At 31.9% G+C, this 26,510-nt stretch overlaps 1 protein-coding gene across 3 annotated transcripts in view; it reads right to left on the bottom strand.

Annotated features, from left to right (window-relative positions):
* Nucleotides 1–1,603: 1,603 nt before the first annotated feature.
* The window catches only part of LOC143192326 (neural cell adhesion molecule 1), a 151,789-nt gene continuing 126,882 nt past the window's right edge, over nt 1,604–26,510 (bottom strand). For 2 of the 3 annotated variants that reach the window (XM_076397591.1, XM_076397593.1), the window contains 6 exons: nt 15,943–16,062; nt 15,743–15,883; nt 5,878–6,077; nt 4,850–4,940; nt 3,080–3,265; nt 1,604–3,024 (listed from right to left, as the gene is read on the bottom strand). In XM_076397591.1, the coding sequence (XP_076253706.1) occupies nt 2,813–3,024; nt 3,080–3,265; nt 4,850–4,940; nt 5,878–6,077; nt 15,743–15,883; nt 15,943–16,062 (950 nt within the window). In that variant the 3' untranslated portion in view covers nt 1,604–2,812. The remainder of the gene's footprint in view (nt 3,025–3,079; nt 3,266–4,849; nt 4,941–5,877; nt 6,078–15,742; nt 15,884–15,942; nt 16,063–26,510) is intronic. The other variant, XM_076397592.1, reaches the window with a different exon arrangement.

The following is a 26,510-nucleotide window of genomic DNA, read 5'->3' as shown; positions in this document are numbered from 1 at the left end:
AGAAAAATTATCCATATCACTATTGTTACTATAATCTAGATAGTAATTTCTAGCTTTGTGATTGCTTATTAAACTTAATTACGTCGGAATAACTTACAAGATAGAGAATCAGGAATACACTATGATAAAATGTCTTGTTTATAAAAATAAGTTATGGTTCATTTCTCCATGGTAGTCACCCTTGGACTTGGAGGAAAACACTAACTCTACTCAAGGAATAAAACAACTGCTGTTTCTAGTATGAAGAACAATATATCTGCAATGATTCTCCATAAACTTTTGTTGACTTTACACTCATTTTCATAGCATCTTTCGAAGAAATGGTCTAATTTTTCATTGTAAAATATTTATATTCATAGAGAAATTGAAATTACAAATCTTCCTTAATTTAATAGTATTTAAAATTAATATTATGAGTTATTTATCAATATCTGGAAGTTCCATTATATCTTTTCATGAATTATTTTTATAATATTTAAATCCTATGTATATACTATGGATACTTTCCAGATTAACAGTTATCTCTAAATAGTCTCTATTTAGTACAACTAAATTATGTTTATATTGAGAAAAATTACTCACATTTCACACTGCATAAATTTAATCGCGACTAGAACCGCAGCAACTTAACATGTAACAGTATCAAAATTACCTCTCTAACGCCTTTTACCAGTAACAATTATCTCATTCCTTGTTCTTGTTGGATGGTATTGATAACAGATGTAACGTTTTTCTGGGTGATTATTTATTATTTTCGACATTTTCAGTCGGAGTAATAAAATACTAAGTAGCGATTTGTAATGTATCAATTCAAGCAAGGCGTCCAAATAACGTTCGCCGGCTTATATCCTTTTATATTTCACATTACTATTGTTTTGAAAAATTTTGCAGATATTTGACAATTAGACGAAGGTTATAGGTTGAATCGGTCACATCTTAGGACGTATCAGACTTAATTATTTATAAGATGGAGTTATCTAACCTAATATTTATGTCTCTTTTTAACTAGAATAAAATGAGGAGGAAAGTACGATGTGATTTTAAAACAAGTTTACAAACTACAATAGGCAATACATTAGACTTAGTGCTAATCTGAATTTCCTGTTATTTTGTAGCGACTCTATGGTCTATTCAAAGTATTTTTGTATATATATCATTAAGATGTTTAATATATTACCTGCCGAAATTTGTAAATTAATTTTAGAGTCAGACAATATTTTCCTTATTATTTTACTCTAGTTAAAAAGAGACACAATGCTGTCTGATTAGTTCGAACACGTTATTAGTCGACAAACGAATGAGCCTGTCAATGTCGTCAAAGCCAAAATGGACTAAAAGTTGATACAATATATATATATATATATATATATATATATATATATATATATATATATATATATATATATATATATATATATATATATATATATATTTATATATATATTATTTAAAGTTTACAAAAAATAAATATAATATATAAAACTTTAATAATAATGAAATGTTACTCATGATATCCATATTTTAAAGTTTTCCAATTCTATATTGTGGTACAATACCTTAGAAACTTTTTTGTTGTTCAAGGACTTCAATAAAACTAAATTGATATTGGCAATAACAACTGGAATATATATATTAAATTCAAAATAAAAACCTTTACAAATTCATTTGGCTCTGTATGTACAATGATAAATTGCGTTATACTTTTAATTTTTACAAGGGTTAAGAAATATATTATATCGCTCCTATTTCATGAAATCCACCATTACAATTTTATAAAAGAACAGTATAATTTCTATAAAACCTCGATAAATACATAAAAATACATTCGGGCTTCAAACTAACTCAAACTAAGCAACCTAAATATTATTTTTATATTCTGTCATTCTCTATTTATACAATATTTAACATTGTATATAATTATTCCGACTTAATATAATATATGAATAGTAAAACATTAAATATAAATATCAATTTATAGTCAGAAATATGCACACAGGCTGATCCTAAATAGCAAGGTTTCTGAAAATAAAATAAATATATAAAGTCATTAACAACATCAACGAAAGCAACAAAATTCTATTTTAAAATTAAACGAAACCTTATTAAATTTGGTGCAGAGCTTTACAAAAATATATGTTATGAAAGTTTAAATACATCTTGCAGAACGACGAAGAATGATTTCGTTTTGTATTGCATATTTACAAAATATATATTCTAGAAGAATATACAATTAGTCGTAGTTACTAACAATCTGTATTACTAACACTTTTCCATATATATTCTATTAAACGAAGCCAGAAGATTGTGTCGAATATTTTGGTATATGTTTCATATACATATAGTTGTAGTCGACATTCACAAGCTGTCATTATCAAATACGTCGGGCTTTCAACACTCATTAATAAAAAATCATAATTCTCGAAGATTGTACCAAAAGACTGCGTATTTGCACTAGTACCTTGAAAGTTTTCTTAATCTATATAGCAAACACTTAGACAACGACATACTGAACAGTTTAAACGCGTAGACATATGATGTTGAAACCATACTGATAAACACTTAATAATACTACAGTTTTTCACTTTTTAAAATATATAATAGCTACTAAGCAGTCTTATATGTTTTATTGTTCGTACCTATCAGTGCAGTAGCCAGTACCACTCTCATAATGTTACCCAATTTTCTTATCATATATTTTTATCATAATTATAATAGAGTTGATGCGTTTATATATATCATATCTTTTCTCCCATATCTTTGTTTTTTTCAGTGTTTTATTAATTATAAGCTGGCTAGTTTAGAAAGATAATTGTCAATGAAAATTCGTCTGACTGCTGTATACATAGATGTTGAAGAGAACACAGATTAAATGTACTAGATAACTAGAGGATATTTGTGGAGCAAAATTTAAGGTTTCGAAAATGGATGTGTTGGTAAATTCGCTTATACCAGCTTGGTTTACTGTGGCGGCCCTTACTTCGTATTCAGTTCTTGAGTGTAATCCTGTTAACATGTATGTTTTGTCTGGAACAGATATATTCTGGGTTATGTATTGTACGACGTTGAGACCAAGTCTTACCTTCTGAGAGAGCAAATGTCTCGGCTTCCCATTCGGTCTCATTTTCGCTGTAAGGACGGTATTCTACTCTGAAATCGGTGTTATTCATTTTACTGTCAACCTGATCAGGTTCTTCGATCTCCAGATGTAGACTGTGTGCTTCAGCTTTCTTTAGTTGCATGGATGTTGGTGGATAGGGTTGGGTTCCTATTATAAAAAGTAGTCTTTTAAAAATACGTTCGAAATTCTGGAAAAAATCATCAATATTTTTTTGACAATGATGTATGTTATAGATCTTTAGATATTTGGAGACGAAATAGATGATATATGGAAATATGTGTACGGCGTTTATTGTAAGTGTTTTGGTATTAAATATCAATTATACCGAATTAGTTGTTTTATTTTTGAATAATATGGCAAAATATCCAAATACTTTAACTGCAGAATTATCAATCTTGAACAAATTTTCCGTTTCATATTGTATACTGGGTAAATTAGAATATGGTATGCAAATTGCTTTTTAAGGTTTTTTTTATTTGAAGCTCATCTATAGCCGCAAGTTGCAGACCAGGGTTCCATCTCGAAAGTACCGCGTATCATTGAGGCTATCCATAAATCAACCCATTTTTTGGTACATTGATAACAAGTGAAACGCTGCTCGGATAGGTTATGATTCCTATGTCGAAACAAGTGGTCAGATGCGTAGGGACTGGAGAATACTGCGGGTGGAGTAGCACTTCTTCAGCTGTCGATGACTTTGAACGGCCATTATCTTCAAATTGTGGTAAAAAGTAAAACTTTAGACCACTACTATTTGCTCTATACAAATTGAGACAACTTCAACTCACTGGATCATTTTTTATTCGCACTTGAATTGATACATACTGAAAAATGAAGCATCAACATGAAGTTGGTTATAAATGTACCTTGTTCGGTTTAGTATACAGTAATACCACCTGTTGTACTTTAAAATTATAGACCAATATTAAATTTATAGTTCTAATGTGGCAGAATAGCTACTATATCTTGAAAAAGCACAATGAGTTATAAGATTGCAAATTAGGATTTAAGGTTAGTTTTGAATTAGATAGTGTGGTTTTTGTCATCGTTTTGTGTGTCGACATGTCCTTTATAAATATTTAATTTTTAATGCTTAAAATCCAAAGACCACATTGTTATAAAAGTCAAATATATTCAATTTTTTTTATATTTACTTCCGTAGAGGGAAACATACAACGTAGGCTCTTTGAAAATGATGTGGTGTTTGTGATGACAAGTGCTTAATTGAACGCCAATTCCAGAAGTCGCTTATTTCTTGTTCATTATGAAGGTTTTTGTGTTAAATATTTCAAATAAATTAACAGTGAAAAATTGAATAGACCGAGTTTCCATATGTAGATTTCTGTAGAATTTGTGGAAGGCTCACAACCGATTTCAAATCATATGTTGATGCATAGGAGGATGATACTAATTGTATTCTATTATTTCAACGAATTATACTAATGAAATAGTTAATTAAAAAGAAATTGTTGGAAGTTTTGATATGTCCACTGTATAGCCCAGACCTTGTTCCGTGCGACCAAAATTCTTTTTGCTCTCTCCTAAACTCTCTTAGTGTTGCAAAAAGGCCAGGCCAGAAATCCCAGAAGATCTACAATGACGGAATTGTGGTTTTATCAAGAAAGTGGCCAAGTTGCCGTGGATCAAAACAATATACAGTCATATATTTGATTAATATTGGAAAACAGATTTAGTTTGCCTCAACTCATTATTTAAAAAAATTGTACGTACCGTTGCTAACCTCGAAGATTATTTCCAACATGCCATGGGTGTTTGATGCTTGACATTTATAAGTTCCCATAGTTTCTTTAGTCAGTTGGAACTAAAACAAACATTCATATCAAACATCAAAAAAAGACATTCGTATATCAGCAAAATTAAAAAAAAAATGAAATAGAAACACATATGTAGTTATATATATTTTAATAGGTTATTAATTATAATGTGTATTCTACGAGATGTTTGAAGTTTGATAGAGTACAGGGTAAAGATTCATAGATACTAGTATAAATCATTATATAGTAATAGCTAAAGATTTTGTTACTTTACTGTTTATTTATTAATAAGATATATAAAATGAATAAATAAATAATGATATATCTATTGTACCTATATTTATTGTTGAACAGATTATTTATGTTTTACATTTTTTTGACACTGATGTATAATATAGATTTTTAGATGTTTGGATTTGAAATAAATGATATATGGAGATATATGAGTACGCTTTTATTGCCAAATATAGGCGTTTTGTTACTAAACCTCAACTATACCAAATTAGCTGATTTATTTTTGAATAATATGATAAAATGCCGGCTTGGTGGTGCAGTGGTAAAGTCTATAGGACGGTCCTCCTACTGTTACGATAGCCGCGGGTTCGAATCCTGCTGGGCCACGATCGTAAAGTTGAGTGTAAAATCCGACAAAGAAAATGATCCCAGTCACTCCAGTAACCAGGCTGAGTAAGACCGGATGTCTTCTGGGATGATTTCTAAAGTTGGTCACTCGCCCCGGCTTAATGCTGGGGACGGTGGTTCGGAGCCCACGTTCGAATATACCCACCCATAGTTGGGTTTATTATTTTATTTATTATTAAAAAAAGAACATCACAAAATATCGAAATATTTTAACTGCAGAATTATTATTTTTGAACAAATTTCTTTTTCATGTCATGTTGACAATATACTGGGTAAATTAAAATATAGTAAAATATTATCTAATGCTAAACAGATTATCTATGTTATACCGTTAATACTTACTCTTAATATTGACTTATAGAAGGTATCATTTTGCTCATGGCCTATTTTCTTTCTTCTGTTATTGTCGAACCATTTGAATGTTGGTGGCGGAGAAGCTTCGACTTCGCAGGTCAGATTGATCCAACTGTTGTAGTAACCGTATACTTCCTCGGTTTTCATGTAGCGTCTGTAGGGTGTATCTGGAGGTAATCTTGGCTTATCTACAACATCAGACCCGAGGTTAAATTTCATATTTTCAGATTGGCTTCTATCGTAAGGTTTTACAGTTTTGTCCAGGTACTGAACAACATGCGATAACATGCGATAATAATAATATAATATATATATATATATATATATATATATATATATATATATATATATATATATATATATATATATATTATAGTTATTGGACAATTCGATTATTCTTCACTTCGGAAGTCCACAAGATAAATTTGTTAGAGTTGCTGGCCTATGACAGGTCAATTGAATAGTCCCCAGCATATAGTAAAACACATTTTTTTTTGGCAAAATTAGTTTTATTTTATTCAACATAATTCCCTTCAAGGGTGATACACTGATTATAGTGACCCTCCTACTTTTCGATACCATTTTTGTAGTACGATTTGTCCTTTGCTTCAAAATAGGCCTCAGTTTCGGCGATCACATCTTCATTTGACGAATATTTCTTCTCAGCTAGCATTCTTTTGAGATCTGAGAATAGGAAATAGTCGCTGGGGGCCTGATCTGGAGAATACGATGTATTAGAAAGCAATTCGAAGCCGGATTCATGGATTTTTGCCATCGTTTTCACTGACTTGTGACATGGTGCATCGTCTTGGTGAAGCAGCACTCTCCTTTTCTTCAAATTCGGCGGTTTTTCGGCGATTTCATACTTTAAACGGTCCAGTAATGCTATGTAATAGTCGCTGTTGATGGTCATTCCTTTTTGAAGGTAGTCAATGAAAATTATTCCATGCGCATCCCAAAATACAGACGCCATAACCTTGCCATCCGACTGTTGCGTTTTCCCACGCTTTGGAGCGGGTTCATCGTGTGCTCTCCACTTGGATGACTGTCCATTGGACTTCGGAGTGAAGTGATGGAGCCATGTTTTATCCATTGTCACATATTGCCGCAAAAACTCGGGTTTATTACGTTTGATCATTTTCAAACACTGCTCCGAATCATCAACTCGACGTTGTTTTTCGTCAAAAGTGAGCTCTTGCGGTATCTACTTTGCACAGAGCTTTCTCATACCCAAATATTCGTAAATAATATGATGTTCACGTTCAGTTGATATCTTTATAATTCAAAATCATTTTGTTGATTTTCTTAATGTTTTCGTCGATAACAACCTTTTTTGGACGTCCACAGCGTTCACCGTCTTCGGTGCTCATTTCACCACGTCTAAACTTAGCATACCAATCATTGATGGTTGATTTTTCTGAGGCAGTGTCCAGAAACTCGGCATCAAGCCAAGTTTTTGCTTCAACTGTACTTTTTCTCTTCAAAAAGAAATTCAACACGAAATTCCTTTTTATCCATTTTTTTCACAATAACAAAAGTTGCTTCACTCAAAATGCTATAATTCAGAATCTAATGATCCGAGATCAGTCAAATTTATACACGCATCTTTTGAGGGTTAGGGCTAACTAAAAGCAAATGGATTTAATTCTAGTAGCGCCATCTATGTGTCATGCCGGGGACTTTTCAATTGACCTGTTATACCACAATGATAATTGTACAGCCAGGTCCAATGAAAATAGAGCCAAAAATATTTGTTTATATATTTTGTGTCATCGATCTGATAGCTATTCCTTGTTGCTTGATTTGGTTGTTTTTGGTTTTATTCGAATTTACTTATTTGTAACTCGTATTACATAAAAGTTTCAGGCCCATAAATTCTTCCTCCATATAGGCTTTAGCCATCTCAAATTTCATGTTTCGAAGAACCTCAGTTTTCCTCTAAGTCGATTAATACATTGAACATTGTATCAATTTGTCACAATAAATGTTTTTTTTTAAGAAAAAAGATTATCATAATATATATAGCCATGTATTATTTCAATTACTTGATTTTATTGATATAAAAGTGTTAATAAAATAATTTGGTTAACTTAATTACGATTTTATTAGATTAATTATGTATTTCGGTCGCTAACTCATTTCTGTATGAACAACGAACAGACAAAAAACCACATTTCCGTTTATTATGCCATTAACCGGAAAAGTGAGATTAAACGAAGGCATTAAATATAAGCGAACATTTATTAGCGCGAACAAAAAACAATGATACACTAAAGCGCCTCTCTCAACCTGATACAAAAACACGCCTGCCCCAGCAGCCCGGGTGATCTATAAGCAACTGTTTAGTTCTGGCATTTATTAATTTCAATCCAATATATTTCGCATCAGAATTCCAAATTGGATCGTGTTGCTACTCGGGTTTTGGGTAGCTTTTGAATAGTGGTCGTACAGAACTAAGATTATTAATTTTTTTGTGTTTTGTTTTATCTTATAGTTTATTTCTTTCATTAATTTAAAAACAGTGCTGTTAGGGTCAGTTAATTATTTTGTCATTTTAAAAGCACGATTAAACAGAATAAAACTTGTTTTTTTATTACAATCAATCAATTTTATTGTTTCAACATTCTGTCCAGTATACAATACTTCAAGTGACTTTCTATGTAAAATATCTGGTTCTAAATATTACTATAAAGGTCCAATAAATGTTCTGGAATAAATTTTTTTAATAATTTCATTAAGTTTCTTAGAATATAATTTCCCAGAAACTTTGTTATTATTACTATTACCCATTATCTTCTCAGATTTTCTAGTGTTTTTTTTAGTGAAATAGATATAAAACTTAGTTAGTGCCCACCACTGTGAGTGGACATATAGGTCAGGAATACCTAATTAAAAAATGTATATAACAGGTCAAATGAAAAGTCCACTGCCTGACACATAGATGGCGCTACTAAAATTAAATCTATATATTTTTTGTAGTTAGCATTAACCCTCAAAAGATGCGCGTATACGTTTGGCAGCTGTCGGATCATCAGTTTGTAAATTATAGCATTTTGAGTGAAGTAACTTTTGATATTGTGGAAAAAACGGATTTTTGAAGGGAAAAAATACTGTTGAAGCAAAAACTTGGCTTGATGCCGAGTTTACGGATACTGCCCCAGGTAAATCAACCATCAAGGATTGGTATGTTAAGTTTAGACGTGGTGAAATGAGCACTGAAGACCAAAAGTAACGACGAGTTGATGATTCGGAGCAGTGTTTGAAAATGATCAAGCGTAATAAAACCGATTTTTTGCGTCGATGTGTGACAACGGATGAAACATGGCTCCATCATTTCGCTCCGAAGTCTAATTGACAGTCATCCGAGAGGACTGCACACGATGAACCCGCTCCAAAGCGTGGGAAAACGCAACAGTCGGCTGGCATTATTATGCCGTGTGTATTTTGGGGTGCTCATGGAATAATTTTCACTGACAATCTAAAACTACCTTCTTGACTACCTTGAAAAAGGAAAGACCATCAACAGTGACTATTACACAGCGTTATTGGACCGTGTGAAGGACGAAATCGACAAAAAACGGCCACATTTGAAGAAAAAGAAATTGATACTTCACCAAGACAATGCATCGTGTCACAAGTCAGTGAAAACGATGGCAAAAATTCATGAATTGGGCTTGGACTGCTTCCTCATCCACCATATTCTCCAGATCTGGTCCCCAGCGGCTATTTCTGTTCTCAGATTTCAAAAGAATGCTTGCCGGGAAACTGGGGCCTATTTTGAAGCAATAGAAAAATTGTACTGCAAAAATGTTATCGAAAAGTTGGGGGTCGCTATAATCACTGTATCACCCTTGAAGGGAATTATATTGAATAAAAATAACTAATTTTGCTAAAAAAATGTGTTTTTCTTTGACAGGCCGGGAATTTTTCAATTGACCTGTTATGGTCCTATAAATTAGTTTTAATGGAAAAATCGGTAGAATGTGTTTTGTCCATCGATAGCCACTACTTTTTCCTACATTTCAGGTAATTTATGGATTCCGTCTTGGAAGAATTATGTATTTTTTGAAGGTATCTATGAATCTACCAGTTTTTTATATCTTCATAAGAAATGAAGCGCTGCTTAGACAGGTCACGACTCATACAGTTAGCAGGAGCAAGGTCTGAAGAATAAAGAGGCTTCTGTAGCACTTTCCATTTTAATATTTTCATGTATGTTTTCACTGGTTTTGCAATATGCGGTCGAGCATTGTCATGCTGAATAATAGCGAATAAAATTTTTGGATCATTGCTCATATTTTGGTTATTTTTCGCGCAGTGCTAAGCTTAACCGTATCAATTGTAGTATATTGTAGTGATGATTTTATCGGGTTCTAGCAGTATATGGTATTCTGCAGCAAACTGATCTCACCGAATACAGATCTTCAGCTTGGAACCATAGATTGCCATAGATAGAGGTTTTGCCGTTGATGCTGACGCTTCTTATTATACTCATTAATCCAGTTTTTAACCCTAGTAACAACACGATGCAAAAAACGTTTGCGATTTTGCAGTTAATGCAGTATTTCACACATGACTAGATGATTTTCAATGTCTCTTGGCTTTGATAAAGTAGAAAATATCGAAGGTTTTGGATCATTCTTATCTTCTTGAAGCAATTGAAAATAGTTTGTTGTATTACTCCCAATACTTGCGCATATTGTTCTTAGGTTTTGCATGGATCATCATAGAGTAATGATTTCAAATCCTCGTCTTCGCATTTTCTTAGATGTCCAGGACAAGCTTTTTGCCTTAGATGTCAAAATCACCACATTTAAACCATCAAATCCAATATTCGTATGCTGAAATTAATTAAATCAATGTTGACATAAGCTTCTTACAGCATTCGGTAACCTTCAACCGCCTTTTCCTTGAAATTGAAGTAAAAAATTGAAAGTGTGATTTACTTGGTACAAATTCAGACATTTTCAATGTATTGAAAATAAAATTGTCGACACTTTGAGGAAATGACAGAGGAACTGAAGCTTTGTCAGTGAGAGGTTTCAATATAAAGTAGGCAACAAATGTAACCGATGCGATATAATACAAAATGAAATATTTTTATGTTATTATTTTTGTTTCTAGTATTAAATATATTTCTAAATGCAAATACTGTTTCAAAAGCAATCTTGACGGAATAATGAGTACTGTTTAAATGAACTTATGTTTGATAAAAATATTAAAAATATATTGTTTAAATAAAATATATCTATAACTAGAAAAATAAACAAATCAGCGCCTGAACAACAAAAAATTCTAAGTAACAACAATAATGAACAAGCATTAAAGAACCAAAGTTTCCGTCTATCCAAGGTATTACTCAAGATTAGCAACATTTGTCAAGATTAGTTCGGTCATTAGTGGAGAACACGGTTTCGAATCCAGTTAAAAATGTGTTTGAATATCTCTGGAGATAAATTATGATAGATAATTTATGTCACGTTAGATTCAGAGCGTCCGGTTTTTGTTAATATATCTTGTCGAAATATTCGAAATATAGTTACAACTGTATAAATGGTTAAAAACATATATATAAAAAGTAAAAAAAGTTTAACTAAAATTTATCTACTTCTAAATTACCTAAAAGCACAATATGAAATTGATGACAAATTTGGTTGAAAGATTAAATTAAATTCACAATGGATAGCTTAACACTAATTATTTATCACCAAACTGGGCTGGTATGAGGACTATTTAACACTAGAATACTTATGGAATTATCACTTTTATTCATTTTAAATAAAGTTATCCCTCTCACATGAATATATAGGGTAATGTACATGCTGATGATTCCGTGTAATAGGTATTTTTTAAACAAATCTCATGCATAACTTATTCCACCATTTTGATTTGATCCCCATCATCAGAGACCCTTACATTTAATTAATCAAACACCGAAGATAACAACATCTTTTATATTCAATCAGAATTCATCGGTTTTGGATTGATGTATCAGATCAATTGAAAATTCCCCGGCCTACCATAGTAAAACACTTTTTTTTGGCAAAATTAGTTTTTTATTGAACATAATTCCCTTCAACGGTGATACACTGATTTTAGTGACCCTGAAACTTTTCGATACCATTTTATAGTACGATTTGTCCCTTGCTTCAAAATATTCGACGAAAATTTCTTCCCAGCGAGCATTCTTTTGAGATATGAGGACAGGAAATAGTCGCTGGGGAATACGGTAGATGAGGAAGCAATTCGAAGCCCAATCCATGGATTTTTGACACGGTGCATTGTCTTGGTGAAGCAGCACTTTCTTTTTCTCCAAATGCGGCCATTTATCGGCGATTTCGTCCTTCAAGCGGTTCAATAATTCAACAGTACCTATTATTATATTATATCATCAGCAATATTTTCAGTCCAGTGCTTCTAAATTATTTTAAAGCCTTTTAAAAAAATATTTTCCATTGCTCTTAAAATAGCATTTTGGCATTTGAACATTTTTCAGTTGTGTATTCTTCTGAGATCTGCAAACAGCCAATGGTAAATGAGAGGTAGATCTGGATTAACGAGTGGGTAGCAATGCAAGTCGAAATACAATTCTTTGAAATTGCTATATCCATCTAGATGTGATACGGCCTTTCAACAAAAGTTTTATCAAATGCCATGTTTTAAAAATTTTTGTGATTATCGCATATCTATTTCTATTGATCTTATCTTAGACATTTTTTTATTTAATATTTATAGAATTTGGTTTTATTTACACTTCTATATATACAATATTGGCCTATAAGTTACTTTTAAAGGATTTAGAGGAGATGATGCAGTGTGCGTTAAATCGCACCGGATATATTTACAATAAACCTGATGCTGGAGGCTCGTGGACAAGAAGCTTCACATTTCAGTATGTGTTATTTCGTCGAAGTGTGAATAAACATTTTTTTAGTGCATTGGAAATGTCTGAATTTATACTGGGTGTATCTTATTTACAGAAAGTTTTACTTTTTCTTATTTTTGAAGAAAAATGTGGCTAAATGACATTTAATTCTTTGTGAAGTTTATGACAACAATGCCCCATTGATATAAGCTTCTGAATACTGGTTTCCATGTTTTAATAGTGGCGATTTTGACACTTCCGTATTCTTTAAACCTTGCTCCCTCGATTATTACGTGCTTCGACATATAATTTATTTTATTTCTTATGAAGATATCAAGAAATGGGTCTATTCCTTTCTAGCAAACAAATGTACCATTTTTTCATTATAGAATCCGTAAATTTCTTGTAGGCTGGGAAGAAGTAGCGGTTATTAATCGACAGTACCTTGAATACAATACATTCTACCAATTTTTCACAATCAATCTTCAAATTGAAAATAGCAATCTTTAAAATGAATGATGTGACTTTTTAAATGCGTTTTCAGTCATTGATATTCAAGTAATTTATGAATCTATGTATATAAATAAAATGAAATATCAGATAACAGTAAATATAATTTCATTTTCTATACCATAATAATTGAAAAACTTTTCAAATTAACTGGTTTTAAGTTTCAAATAGTACCCCGCACACATATGCCACATACTGTGTTTAGTTTTAATTTATATTCGTTTTAATATTCATTTTAAGTTGGTAAAACTGTGTTAATTAACTTTCTAAATGTATATAGTTAATATTAAATCACACATAATATATCATATATGCATATTGTTTTTTTTTTACTTTTGATTGATTCTATATAATATTACTTTTCTAACATAAACATTGTGATTTTAGGTTCGCTATAAAAAATCTTATTTATCAAGGATCCATAAGAAACATTATCCTATATTTGAACATTATATGAAAGTATGTAGTTGACAGTCAAACTATAGACTATCCAAAACAGTAGTGACACGGGTGACCTGTCAAAACATCGCAATGTTGCCGCAGCAACTCTGAGTTTTAGTTTATTCTATCTTTGACCTATAACAAAATTTTAATATAAATAAAATAATGAAACAAAAATGTTATGTATTACAATTTAATTTAACATTATAGTAACTTCAAACTACAATTAATTATACAGCCACTATAATTAGTCACGCCGAAAGAGTTAACCAAGGTTATTAAAACTGACATTAACCCCAAGAGATCACCAGGCTACGATTTAATAATTGCTGCCGAAACTACCAGGAAAGAGAATTATAAAACTCACCAACTTGATCAATACAGTATTTAGATGAAAACATGTCCCAGACATTTGGAAGAAATCAAAACTCCTGTTGAAAAGAATAATACCGATCATAGAGAGAAAAAACCTAATGCCAACACACCAGTTTGGGTTTATTAACAAACACTCAACAATTGACCAGGTCTACAGAATAACAGATGTTATTGAAAAAGTCTACGAAACTCAAAAAGTATGCTCAGCTATATTCTTAGATGTAGCACAAGCCTTCGATAAGGTTTGGCACGAAGGCCTTGTTCATAAACTACCGAAAATGCTAGCAGAAAAACACACCGAACTATTAAAATCATACATTAGAACCAGAATGTTTAGAGTCAAGCAAGAAGAAGCTTACTCTACAATAAAAAAAGCTAAAACAGGTGTACCACAAGGAAGTGCACTGGGACCAATGCTTTATCTACTTTACACTTGTGAAATACCACAAATGGAAAATATCACGTTGTCTACATTTGCTGATGATACTGCGATTATAGCTGTCGGAGACAATAGGGAAGAAGCTTCACGAAAATTGCAACCGGCAAGTGACAATATAAATAATTGGACACAAGCTTGGAAAATAAGAATTAATAAAAGTAAATCTGTACATATGCAGTTCACCTATAAACAGACAGTACAAGCAACAATAACATTAAATAACACTATCATTCCATATAGCAACAACGCTAAATATCTCGGAATGAATCTCGATGCGGAACTTCGCTGGAAGGAACATATAAAAAAGAAAGGAAAAGAACTGGAATTGAAATACAGGAAAATGTACTGGTTAATTTAAAGAAAATCACTATTATCAGTATATAATAAATTGCTATTATATAAGCAAATATTGAAACCTATCTGGACATACGGAGTTCAATTATGGGGATGTTCTGCAAAGAATAACATTAATAAAATACACATTTTTCAGAACTAAGTCCTGAGAGCTATTGTGGGTGCACCCAAATACTATAGGACTGATTACCTATATCGAGACCTTCAGATACCCACAGTCAGTCAAAAAATCAAGAGAATTGCAAGGGGGCATGAGGAAAGACTCCCTTCTCATACTAATATTGAAATATTACAACTTTTGGATACAACCAGAACAGGACACAGACTCAAAAGGATCAAACCATCTGATCTTGTGTAGTGTTGTGTAGTGAGGTGCATATATTAAATATTTCAGCAGTGACATGTATAAATATTATTTCACCAGAGGCTGAGTTAGGGCCAATTGGTTCTCCTAGTTATATACCTAGATTTAAGTTAGCATCAAGACAAATTGTAGGTTAGACGGAAACGACTAGTAATAATATATTATTAAATATAAAAAATGTTTGCCGGTTTATAACCCGTAATTATAATATTTTAAGCAATTTTGCAGACGTTTGACAAACGGACAACTTTTGCAGGCTCTTTCGGTTACATGATCAAACTTCTCTAACAGCATTCTATCTCTTCTTATATAGAATAAAATGAGAAGGATAATATCGTCTGACTGTAAAACGATTTTACAACTTTCGAGAGAGACATATTGACACACGTGTCACTACTGTTTTCAGTTGACTATATATACCTTTTTAAGTAAATATTATAACGATGCTTTCATATTTCTATGCCGTTCGAAATAAATATTTATTAAAGAAACGAAGAATACTTACGAACAACTTTCAAAGTAATCATTCGGTCCTTCCATGTGCCTGAAGCTTCGTTTACCGCTTTGCAAATATAAGTTTTGTTCGCGTCCTCTTTGCTTAGATTGTTAATTACCAAGCCATCTTGAATTATCTCGTATTTTGGACCTAATTAAAATCGTGGATTAACTTGCGTTTATTGGGGGCCTTAGTAAAAATATAAATACCTTTTACGTCTTCTCCATCAACTAACCAGGTGACAGTAGCACTGGCAGTACATCTTAGCACGATGGTGGAAAGTTCTTCACCTTGTTGAACTTCAGGGGTGTCGTAGAATGTAATAGGCCCTGAAAGTGAACACAATTCGTTGCAACATTATTAGTGGTCAGGATACAAATTTCGTATATACTAGTTGGGTTATATTTATTTAAAATTGTTCAGTCTAGATTTTAAGTTAAAATTAAGATTACTTTATAAGCAAAAATCAAAGAATGCTATCTTATATAGAAAATATTAATTGCTTTCCAAATATTTCTCCAAAATTCCAGATTCGTCGAACCTCTCTTATAGAGAACTTATTTGCTGACAAAAATGTAGTCTATACTCTCCTACAAGATTCTCAAATATCGCTTTATAATCTAATTTATAAACGACAGCCATTACAAAAACATTTATGGTTTTAATTAGCTTTCGAAACTGAACTGAAAATTGTAAAAACCAGTACTTGAAGGAATTTAAACATCTCCGTCTCGCTTATACTACCGTTGGAAAATATAAGCACATATTAAGTTAACTGGCCCAAGCAATTATCTCCGTCCTTTCCTCTCACCCAATATATACAGGAAAGGATTCGTACATCTTCGTCTGACATGACGAATTGAAATAAACAGGCGAACCCTGCTTTTGACTGAAAATAGTAATTACTGTTTTCAGTCGCTAGTTTTTTGACTATCGACTGTTTTGCGACTATCGGCTGTTTCGACTGTTTTGCGGCTATCGACTGTTTCGACTGTTTTCAGTCGATAGTTCCCAACGCTAGTAGAAACCGTCGATAGTCGCAAAACAGTCTAAATAGTGGATAGTAAAAAAATAGAGACTGAAAATTGAAATTACTGTTCCTGTCAAATTCACACTTTGACTATTTTTCTAATCGTTATTACATAAAGTACCAATTATTGTCTTGAACAGTGGCTCAGTGGGAGTGACTGAATGAAACTTTTGGATATGGAATCATGAAGTAAAAACAACTAAAGGTGAGTATTTAATTATTGTAGGATAACTGTAAATATTGTATTGTATGGTGTGAAAGATTTATGTTCTTAGATATATATGTGTGTAATTGTTCACAATATACAAGAGCATTTGGTTAAAATTATTTAGGAGAGAGTGAATACTAACTGCTTTGCATATATGGCAAAATAATTAGGGAGAATGCAGTGATTATACAATTTTATCAAAAATAATGCACACAAGTAGTAACAAAAGAAATACATTTATGTTAGAATTACTTAACAAAGAAATATAGCAACGAAGGGAATTATAACTAAACATAACAAAGTACATATGCTCTCTAATGAAAGTAATATACATTATTTGGATATACAATTGTCACTTAGGTGGATTATGCCTCTAGGGGATATCAACATACAAACTATTGTGGCTGTATAAATAATTTTAGTTTAAATCCCTCGATAATATATGCACTGGATATACTACAATGTCAAAATAATAATTTATTTTGTTATAAAATTCTTGTTTTATTATTATATTTACTATTTAGTATCACTACATAGTACAAAAAAAAGTCGCCTTTTCTGTCCCTATATCTCTATGTGCGCTTAAATCCTTAAAACTACGCAACGGATTTTGATGCGGTTTTTTTCAATAGATAGAGTGATTCAAGAGGAAGGTTTATATGTATAATACATGCATAATATACTAAGGCAACATTGCTAATTTTAGAGGTTTCTAACGTGATGTCGTAAATTAACCTATTTTTTTAGGCTTATTTAGCAATTAGCAAAAACGCTGCCTAACCCTACGAGTTAGATCAAATTAATGTACTACAGTATTGTACACCATAAAAAGGTCTACAAAAAAGTCCGCGATGGTATATGTTTATCTTTTAGGGATAACCCACATTAACCATTTTTATTGTTTACTTTTTACGTGAGAAAATGGCTTATTTACGAAGCTATTTTAAGCAATACGGCATTAATCCTTATCGAATTAAGTACCTTAAATACAGTGTGCAATTAATATAGATCAATATGGTTCCTTACAGCATGTAAATTAAACAAATATTTTCGGAGATATTACAAATTTAAAATTTGCGTTTAAAAATGTGTAATGTAATAAAAATTGTATGAATTTAGGAAATCTTCATAGTAAGTATAGGGGAAGAGGAATTGTTTTACTCCAAATTTAATGCGTGCAGGCCAAGGGCAGTAATGAATGAACCAAAAATACTGGATCGATTTTAATCATGTTTTCATTGAGTGACATAGGCATATATATTTTATGCCCGTGCAAAGTCGGAGCGGGCCGCTATGTTTTTATATACAACGTTCATATTTTTTCTGTAGTGTATTTAATTTAGTATCAGCATTGCACCCGTGCGAAGCCGGGGCGGGTCGCTAGTAGGCTATATATCTTTCATTTGCTTCATCTTCTGAGGATAATAGTCTAAAGCTGGCTTAGAGACTAAAACTAATGATTTACCAAGAAATATACATCTGGCACAATTTGATTGATTACTTATTAACACAAATGAAACATAAAATTAACCGAGATCAGAAACGGTACCCGTCAACATTATTTACGCTTGATATATCGCTCAGAATAATAAACATCCAGATATGATTGATATAGTACCGCGATATTTACATTTACCAAACACCGAAGAATAACGTAACATATAGTCTATATAGAAACAAAAAGAAATGTATGTTAATGTTATTCAAAACTCCCTTTTTCTTTATGCAGTCAGATAAGGAGGTTCTCGTTTAAAGAAATAAGTTTCGAAGCTTTTTAAAGCCGATAAGTTACCACTCTTCGAGGCGTTTATAAATGTTCCATTCCGATGGCGTGATAGGAAACTGGATAGCTTCAACAGCCTAAAATGCAGTAAAAGTCTTAAGTTGCTGTCTACGCCTTTTCGCAGATAAAATGTATCTATCTCGATAAAATAAATTTTGTTAAAAAGACTGTATACTCTAAAATATATATTTCAATAAACCGTTTTCGATTATATTGAAAAAGAAATTATATTAGGCATGGAAAAAAGTAATCCACGGAAAATTCCTTATCCTAATGACAAGTGTGCCTTCATCAACGATAAGTATTGGTAACAATCTACTGTTTATTCAAAGTGTTTTTGTATATATTTAGAATCTATTGAGGAATACATATTGATGTATTTTCTCGCACTCGTCTTGCTTGTGAATTAATTCAAGTACAAATGAAATGTAGTAATAAATTAATTTATAATTAAGATTGTACTAAGCGTATCTAATAAAGATGTTATACAAAAAAAAATTAGAATCAGAAAATATCTTCCTTCTCATTTTATTCTAACTAAAAAGAGACACAATGCTGTCTGTCTAGTTCCAATACGTAAACAAACGAGCCTGTCAAAATCGTCCGGTTTTCAGACGTGCGCATATGATGTAAATTTCTTGAAAGCAATGGTGATAAGAGGTTATAAATCTAACCTATAAACTATTGTAGCTATATAATTGAATGTAGTTTTAAGATGTGCTATAATGGTAAAATAAATTACATTTTATAATATTTTTGTTGAATCATTTAACTTAGATTGGAATTTTGTAGTATGCCAAAGCTAAACTGATCTAAAACTTAGAGTTGATGAAGCAACATTGCGACCTTTTGATGTGACAAATTTAGATGACGTAACATATGCACAAAATAACTGAATAGAGTGTATAATAAAGTAATAGTTTACGATTTAATATAATTGAGTTATTCAATGTGTACACACGCCAATCATGTAAAACAGCAGGTGGATACATATTTTTATTTATGTAATTTATCGATTTATAGGAATGTTCATCGGGTCGGTCAGTCGGTCGAAATGTGTGGCTGCCGCTCCGATTATTTGTCAGAACACTCACTACTATTTTTGGAAGGCATTTGCATGAGAACTGAAAACATTGGTTGAAGAAATACTGTTTATTTTAATATTAAATTATACATGTGGTCGACGGGAGAATTGACAGGATATTAGGTTATATAGAGGAAGTACGGTAGCGCTGTGGAAGTGGTACTATTACAAGGGGATGGAGAAAAGAAAAGAGAACGAGACGTCGTCGTGATGGTCTTTTATAGCCTGGAACTTCATGGTACCAGTGCACCGGCGTTGCCAACCTTTGTAGTTGTTGTTGGTGAATTCGTGGTATTTATTTGTTATATTTATTAAGCAATTATATTTGTTTGAATAAAATATGTTTTAAACGATTATTTAATTTTAGGGTAATAGTAAATTTTTAGGTTTAGTTAATTTTAGGGTTAGTAATAGGTACTGGTAGCAATATTATTGTTGTTGTGAAGTTGAGACTTCGCCCTTTACAGTATTGGTGTTATATTGACTAGGGATTGTAATTCCATTACTTTTAACCGACTTTTGTGTCTAAAACTATCAAACGGTTAGTAATAATCCATATAATAATACTTTTACTATGTTTTAGATGTTATTATGTTTGCTATTCGATTATGAGGATGCGTAAAGTTTTGGACACGTCTTTAAGAAAATGTAGAGAGACACAAACGTTATTACTGCACTCCACATATTCCCACAGAGAGGTAGCAGCTCTTGCGGGAGTTTCTGTCTGTCTCTAGTCTGTCGTTAATCAAATTAAAAATGAAATTGATAATTAGAAGGCCCTTGAGGTAAGTCAAATTGGCAAATGTGACAGGAAAAGAATCGATACACCTCATACTGACCGAAAACTCAGAAATATCAAATTAAATTATTAACAAACACAAATTAAAGATATGCTAATAAGGTGGTGACCTTCCACAAAACCAAGCCTAAATGACAATATGAAAAAGAAACGACTCCAATAAGATTGGAGTCGAGTAAATATAACTTTTTGAATCATACAATTGGTCAATAATGATTTTCTGGTATCATTTCTATTAATCTACAGATGTGGCTTTCCGACGAGTCAACCTATCAAATTTTGATTTACAGAGTTCTTTGATAACCCTGGTGTACTCCATGCCGATTGCCTTCTAGGGAGGGTTAAATACTTGGTTAGTGCCATGGTGTGGTCTGTTATCTCAGCCAAAGGCATAGGATGCCTATATATTGTAGAAAGGACAAGGACACAAGACAAGCGAGTACTAGAAACCCCGTTACTACAGTAGATTAATCAATAGTACCCTGATGATGACAACTATTCTTGTATGTATGGTTCGGTACCGTGTCACAAAGCTAGAAGTTTTACTGTATATTTGGCAGAAAAAATAACTGTTTTTCCTTGGGCAGTGACCTTCATCAAATATTAATCTCATGAAAAACATGTGGAGAATCACCAAACGGATGATCCCGAAAGAAGCGACTACCATCAAGCAGTAGTTAATTGAAACTCCGATCAGAGAATGACGATACAAAAACATGTATTGAGAGCATATCCCCAATAATTCTGTTATTTTTTAATAATATTAGAATTGCTAAAACGAAGATTATAAAACTGTCTCGTATATTTTTTTGTAGTTTTTATAATCCCAATAGATTACAGATAAAAATCAAAAATATATAGGAGACTTTCAATTAATCATTTGTTATAGAAATCGATAACAAAGAAGTTATTAAATAATTTTCATATTATCCCTAATAAATTGGCCACACACTATAATTTTTGAAACTAATCACATAGGTTGTTTAATTTTAGAATCTAATGGTGATGTCGCTCCTTCATGTCCCAATTATCGACTTTGATTTTAATGATTTGAATATGATAATTTTGTGAAAAGCTTGAGGACAATAAATTGCAAGACCTGTTAGACGGAAACCCAGATCAAATTATCAAGAGTTTTTTTTTTGTGGTGTATTGTGGCTAACTATCAAAAGCTGATCTCCCGGTCTATGAGTCTCGGTCAGAAAGTGTTGATGTATGGTACCATCAAAACTGTTAATGTAGATCTCTACTAAATAGACAGATGCAAGATATCTTCTTACATGGCGTTCAATTCAATATCTAATTTGTTTCTATTCAATTCAATTTACTTCTAAGGTATTCCTTATTTAGATATACCATTGAAACAAATATAATATGGAAAATACTACTCTACAACAGCCAATTTAATGGTAAACTCTACTACACAAATTTGCTAATCTACTGCTAAAGCGTCAAATGCAACCTACGTCAATTTTGTCAGTTTAATCCAGACCACGTGAACTAGAACTGACAAAGGAAAAATGCACTTGACACCCTAACATATAGAATCTTGAAAATTTGTGCAGAAATACAGACCAACTTTCTTATATAGTTGCACATATGCTCCAAAGGGAGTCAAGTGTATTTTACCTATAGCTTGGGAATAAAATGGATTTAAAGTGCACAGAATTAGCTTCAATTAGAATATTGGGCATGTGGATTTATTTACGAGAAAACTTGTTAGTGTATTTTAGAAAAAAAAAAAAATTATATTTATACTTCCGTAAGATGTAAGAGAGTTGCCTTTTGATTTTAGCAATCTTACATTGAAAACTATAAATAATTAACACTTTTGAGATGATGAATTAACAAATTAATATTATTTAAATGAAATATACGCATTTTACGTATTTTTGAAACAATTTTCAACTCTTTTTCTATTCAATAATATCTACAGGTGCCCAGAAATCTTATTTTTTCCATTTATAGTCGAAAAATCGAACTAAAATTTATTTAGAACTACAGTACTAAATTGGTAATATACAGTGAATGTATATTGAATGTATTTAGTCAACGTTTATTAGTGGATCAACATTTATTAATGAACTCTTGATAAGTGATATAATAACTATTTCTCTCCTTTTTTCGGCCTATGAGCCTGTTACCTGTGATCTCTACACTTTTTGAACAACTATACATTAAGTGACTCAAAATAATCACAAAGGAGAGACATATTATTCCATACCATAAATTTGGCTTCCGTAATAAACATGGAACAACAGAACAAATACATATATTAGTCAACCAAATTAACAAAAACTTAAACGATAAAGTATATTGCTCCGTTGCATTTATCCATATATCTCAGGCGTTCGATAAGGTGAAACACACTGGACTGCACATTAAATTAAAAAAGCTTTTGCCCCATACACACTCTCAACTGAAATAACACCCCACAGACAGACATTTTAATGTCAAACAGAGTGACGGATACACTGACCTGCACCCAACATATTCGGGTGTTTTACCATTCAGCTGACCTACCGACCTCAAGAAATACTACTGTTGCAACACATGCTGACGATACAATGGTTTTATCGTCACACGAGGATCCAATATCAGCCACGAGAAACCTCCAACCTCATCTTAAAAAAGTCGAATTGTAGTTGAAAACGTGGCGTATCAAAGCAAATGAGACTAAATCTGTGACCCATGTGATATTCACCCTTTGTAGAAGAACTTGTCGGTCAGTAAAATTCAATAATCATGAGTTTCGTCAAGCAGGCAATGTTAAATATCTGAGAATGCATTTTTATCGACGTTTGACATGGAAAAATATATAGTGACAAAACGCAAATCACTTGAGCTTAAACTAAAACTATCATTAGATAACAAGGTTTTGCTGTATAAGTCAATATTTAGGCCCATTTGGACCTATGGTATTGAACTGTGGGGTACTACTAGCAAATCTAACATAGGAGGTTCCAAACTCCAGAGGTTCCAAAATAAAGTGTTGCGAATCATCGTCGATTCCCCGTATTACGTCTCCAACAAACTGATTCAGCGCGATATCCCCTTAGAAATCATAACGAGTGTCATTCTAAGTGCTATTATAAAGTACTCTGAAATACTATTAGTGCATCTCAATGTAGTTTACTGCCAAACAGTTAAAGGTGGGCGATGACGTGTGGGCTCAAATGCAAACTACCATACGAATTGATTAATAAACACATAAAGTGAGATTTAATAATCTCAAGAATAGCCTTTAGAATAAGCCATTAAAATAAGTTCGTATAGTATCTAGAATAATATTTAGATTATAAGTTTTACAGCAGATCACTCACTGAAGCGACCTACTACATGTCAGGATAGTTATATTATTTAACGGAAATCATATGATAACACTTATTGCCCACGAGAACAATTTCGTAAACGTCAATATCCATAAAACAATATTATTAGGAAATAAATATCATTAAAATGTGGTAATTTTGCTAAATATGGCAACTCTGTTGTGTACCGTAAAATTAACGAAGTTTACGATAATTTACAAGTCCCCAAGTATAAAATGCAACTCTCATATATTATAATATACTAGTACGACTTATGGGATTCCATTATAATAATAATGAACAACACATTTTATCCAATTTAAATTCAATTAGTTTTGTTTATATAGCCAGAAAATAGTTAATTTATGCATTATTTTAATTATCAGTAATTCGTTCATTTGTGTTTATTATAAAAGGGATGAATTTATAAAAACCCCGTTTAAAATTGATTGTATTTGATGGTTCGATGTATTAAAATTTAATATTCCCTGCCTTGTAAACATGTTAAAATTGATTCGTTACGTTTATATTATGTAATTAGAAATGTGTTAGTCGAATGTCTAAGTTAGAAAGGAATTTATTTTTATATAAGTAAAGAGTTAGTGATGCTAAGAATTAAGAATAATCTGTAGCAATATTATCTTCATGATCTAAAATACGGTTCATGTGAATATAGAAAGAACATTATTACATAATCACTTTTGATATCGAGTTAGGCCTGCTGATGCCAGAAGACCGATAAAAATTTTTAAAAAATGAAGAGAATTTATACATGGAGCCAGAGAGGCTACATCACTATATGTTACTGAAGGTGGTGCAGAAAAACAACACCAGTAAATTCTATAAAACCTTTAAAACGAATATAAATGGGTACCAGCCAGATAATGTCTGTTTTAATAAGGAAAATGGATATTTAGCGCTTAAGAACTGAAAACACTGCAGATAATTTGCTACATATTTCAGAAAACCTCCCAATTTCCCAGAGCCCACAGAAAGATTTCTACCCCAAAGTTCCTCAAAAATTAATCGAAATTCACATGCACCAAATGAAGAAATGAGAAATTGTCAGACAAATTAAAAGACAAAAATACTAAAATTCTTGAAGTCAGTCGGTCTAGGGACTGTAAGGGAAATCATATTGACCATGAAAAACATTTGGCAAGCTTAAAAGGTTCCTGATGCCTGGAAAACTGTCTTGATCCATCCACTACATAAGACAAGAGACAGTACTGATGTCCATAATTACAGAGGGCCCTTTTATTAGTCACTGAAAAAATTCTCTTGTAATGTCTCCTGGACCGAACACAACAACAAATTGAATTCAAAATAGGTGAATATTAAGCAGGTTTCAGACCAAGCAGATCTTGTCCAGAACCATATTAGTTTTAAAACTAATTTTCAGACAACAAAAACTGTATAATAAGAAAGTGGTCTGGACATTTGTAGACTTCAAAAGGCCCATGACTCTGTGGACAGTAAATCTCCTAAGATTGACCAACCAATCGATTTATGAAGAATCAAAATTAGTACAGACTGTTTGGTTTCTGCAGATGACCTGATGATTTCAGTTCATGGGACTCTAGGAGCTCAAAACTAATAAACATTCTATAAGAAACAGCAGAATAGTAGATGTCCAAAATGTTAGAAACTAATCTAAATAACCGCAAATTCAAAAGAGATTCTCATTTCAAATATTTGGGTGAAACTATTCAGGAAACTGGACTGGAAAGATCGCTAATATGATTAGTCGTAAAAATGGATATAGTTTTTTGACCTACAAAAGACACCTACAACAAAAATTTATCTTTAAATATATAAAACTGAGACACTACAACACTTTGATCAATCTGGAGTGCCTTTACGGAGCTGAAGCTCTCATTTTGAACAGAAAGAGGAACATTCCAAAAGATAGATAAAAAGCCTTTAAAAAGAAAATTTTAGACCCAAACCATACTGAAGAAGGAATATACAGGATAAAGACAAATAAGGATGTTGGAAAGTTTAACAACAAATATTGGTATTTAAATAATACAGGCTAAAGTTTCATTGGCATATTAAAAGAATGAAACCAAGCAGATTGACCAGACAGGTGGTGGAATTCTCTGAAGCTCGCACTTAGGTCAAGGTGACACAAAATAACACAACAAGAAACACAGGATGGAGAGGTTTTTAGACAGAAAGTTTGCCGTTGGTAGCTAGACCTGACATAGAAACCCAAGAAACTCGGAATCAAGATAAACGAAAAAGAGCCCATTTCGATGGGAAGAGAAAAAAACTGAAATGTCCCTTTCTTGTACTTCGTGTGATCCAGTAGGGTTCTAACATGTATACTAATAATAATAAAATTATATTTAATCGAGTGTTTTATATAATTCTATTAGTTAAGCTTTCCTATCTCGATAAACATTTCAGCTTCACGAGCTTCATTCCTTAATGTAATAACACAATTCATCAATTAGTAAAGAGAGAAAAATTACTTTTCTGATTATTAACACTAGTTTTTTTTAATCTTTAAAAATATACAGCAGACAAAATATTTATAATAACGCAATACAAAACATA

This window comes from Rhynchophorus ferrugineus, unplaced genomic scaffold (genome assembly GCF_030347505.1).
Source record: "Rhynchophorus ferrugineus isolate W39M unplaced genomic scaffold, kcgeb_rfMv2 rfM3, whole genome shotgun sequence".
In the NCBI taxonomy this organism is placed as follows: Eukaryota; Metazoa; Arthropoda; class Insecta; order Coleoptera; family Curculionidae; genus Rhynchophorus; species Rhynchophorus ferrugineus.
This window is presented reverse-complemented; position numbering and strand designations above follow the sequence as displayed.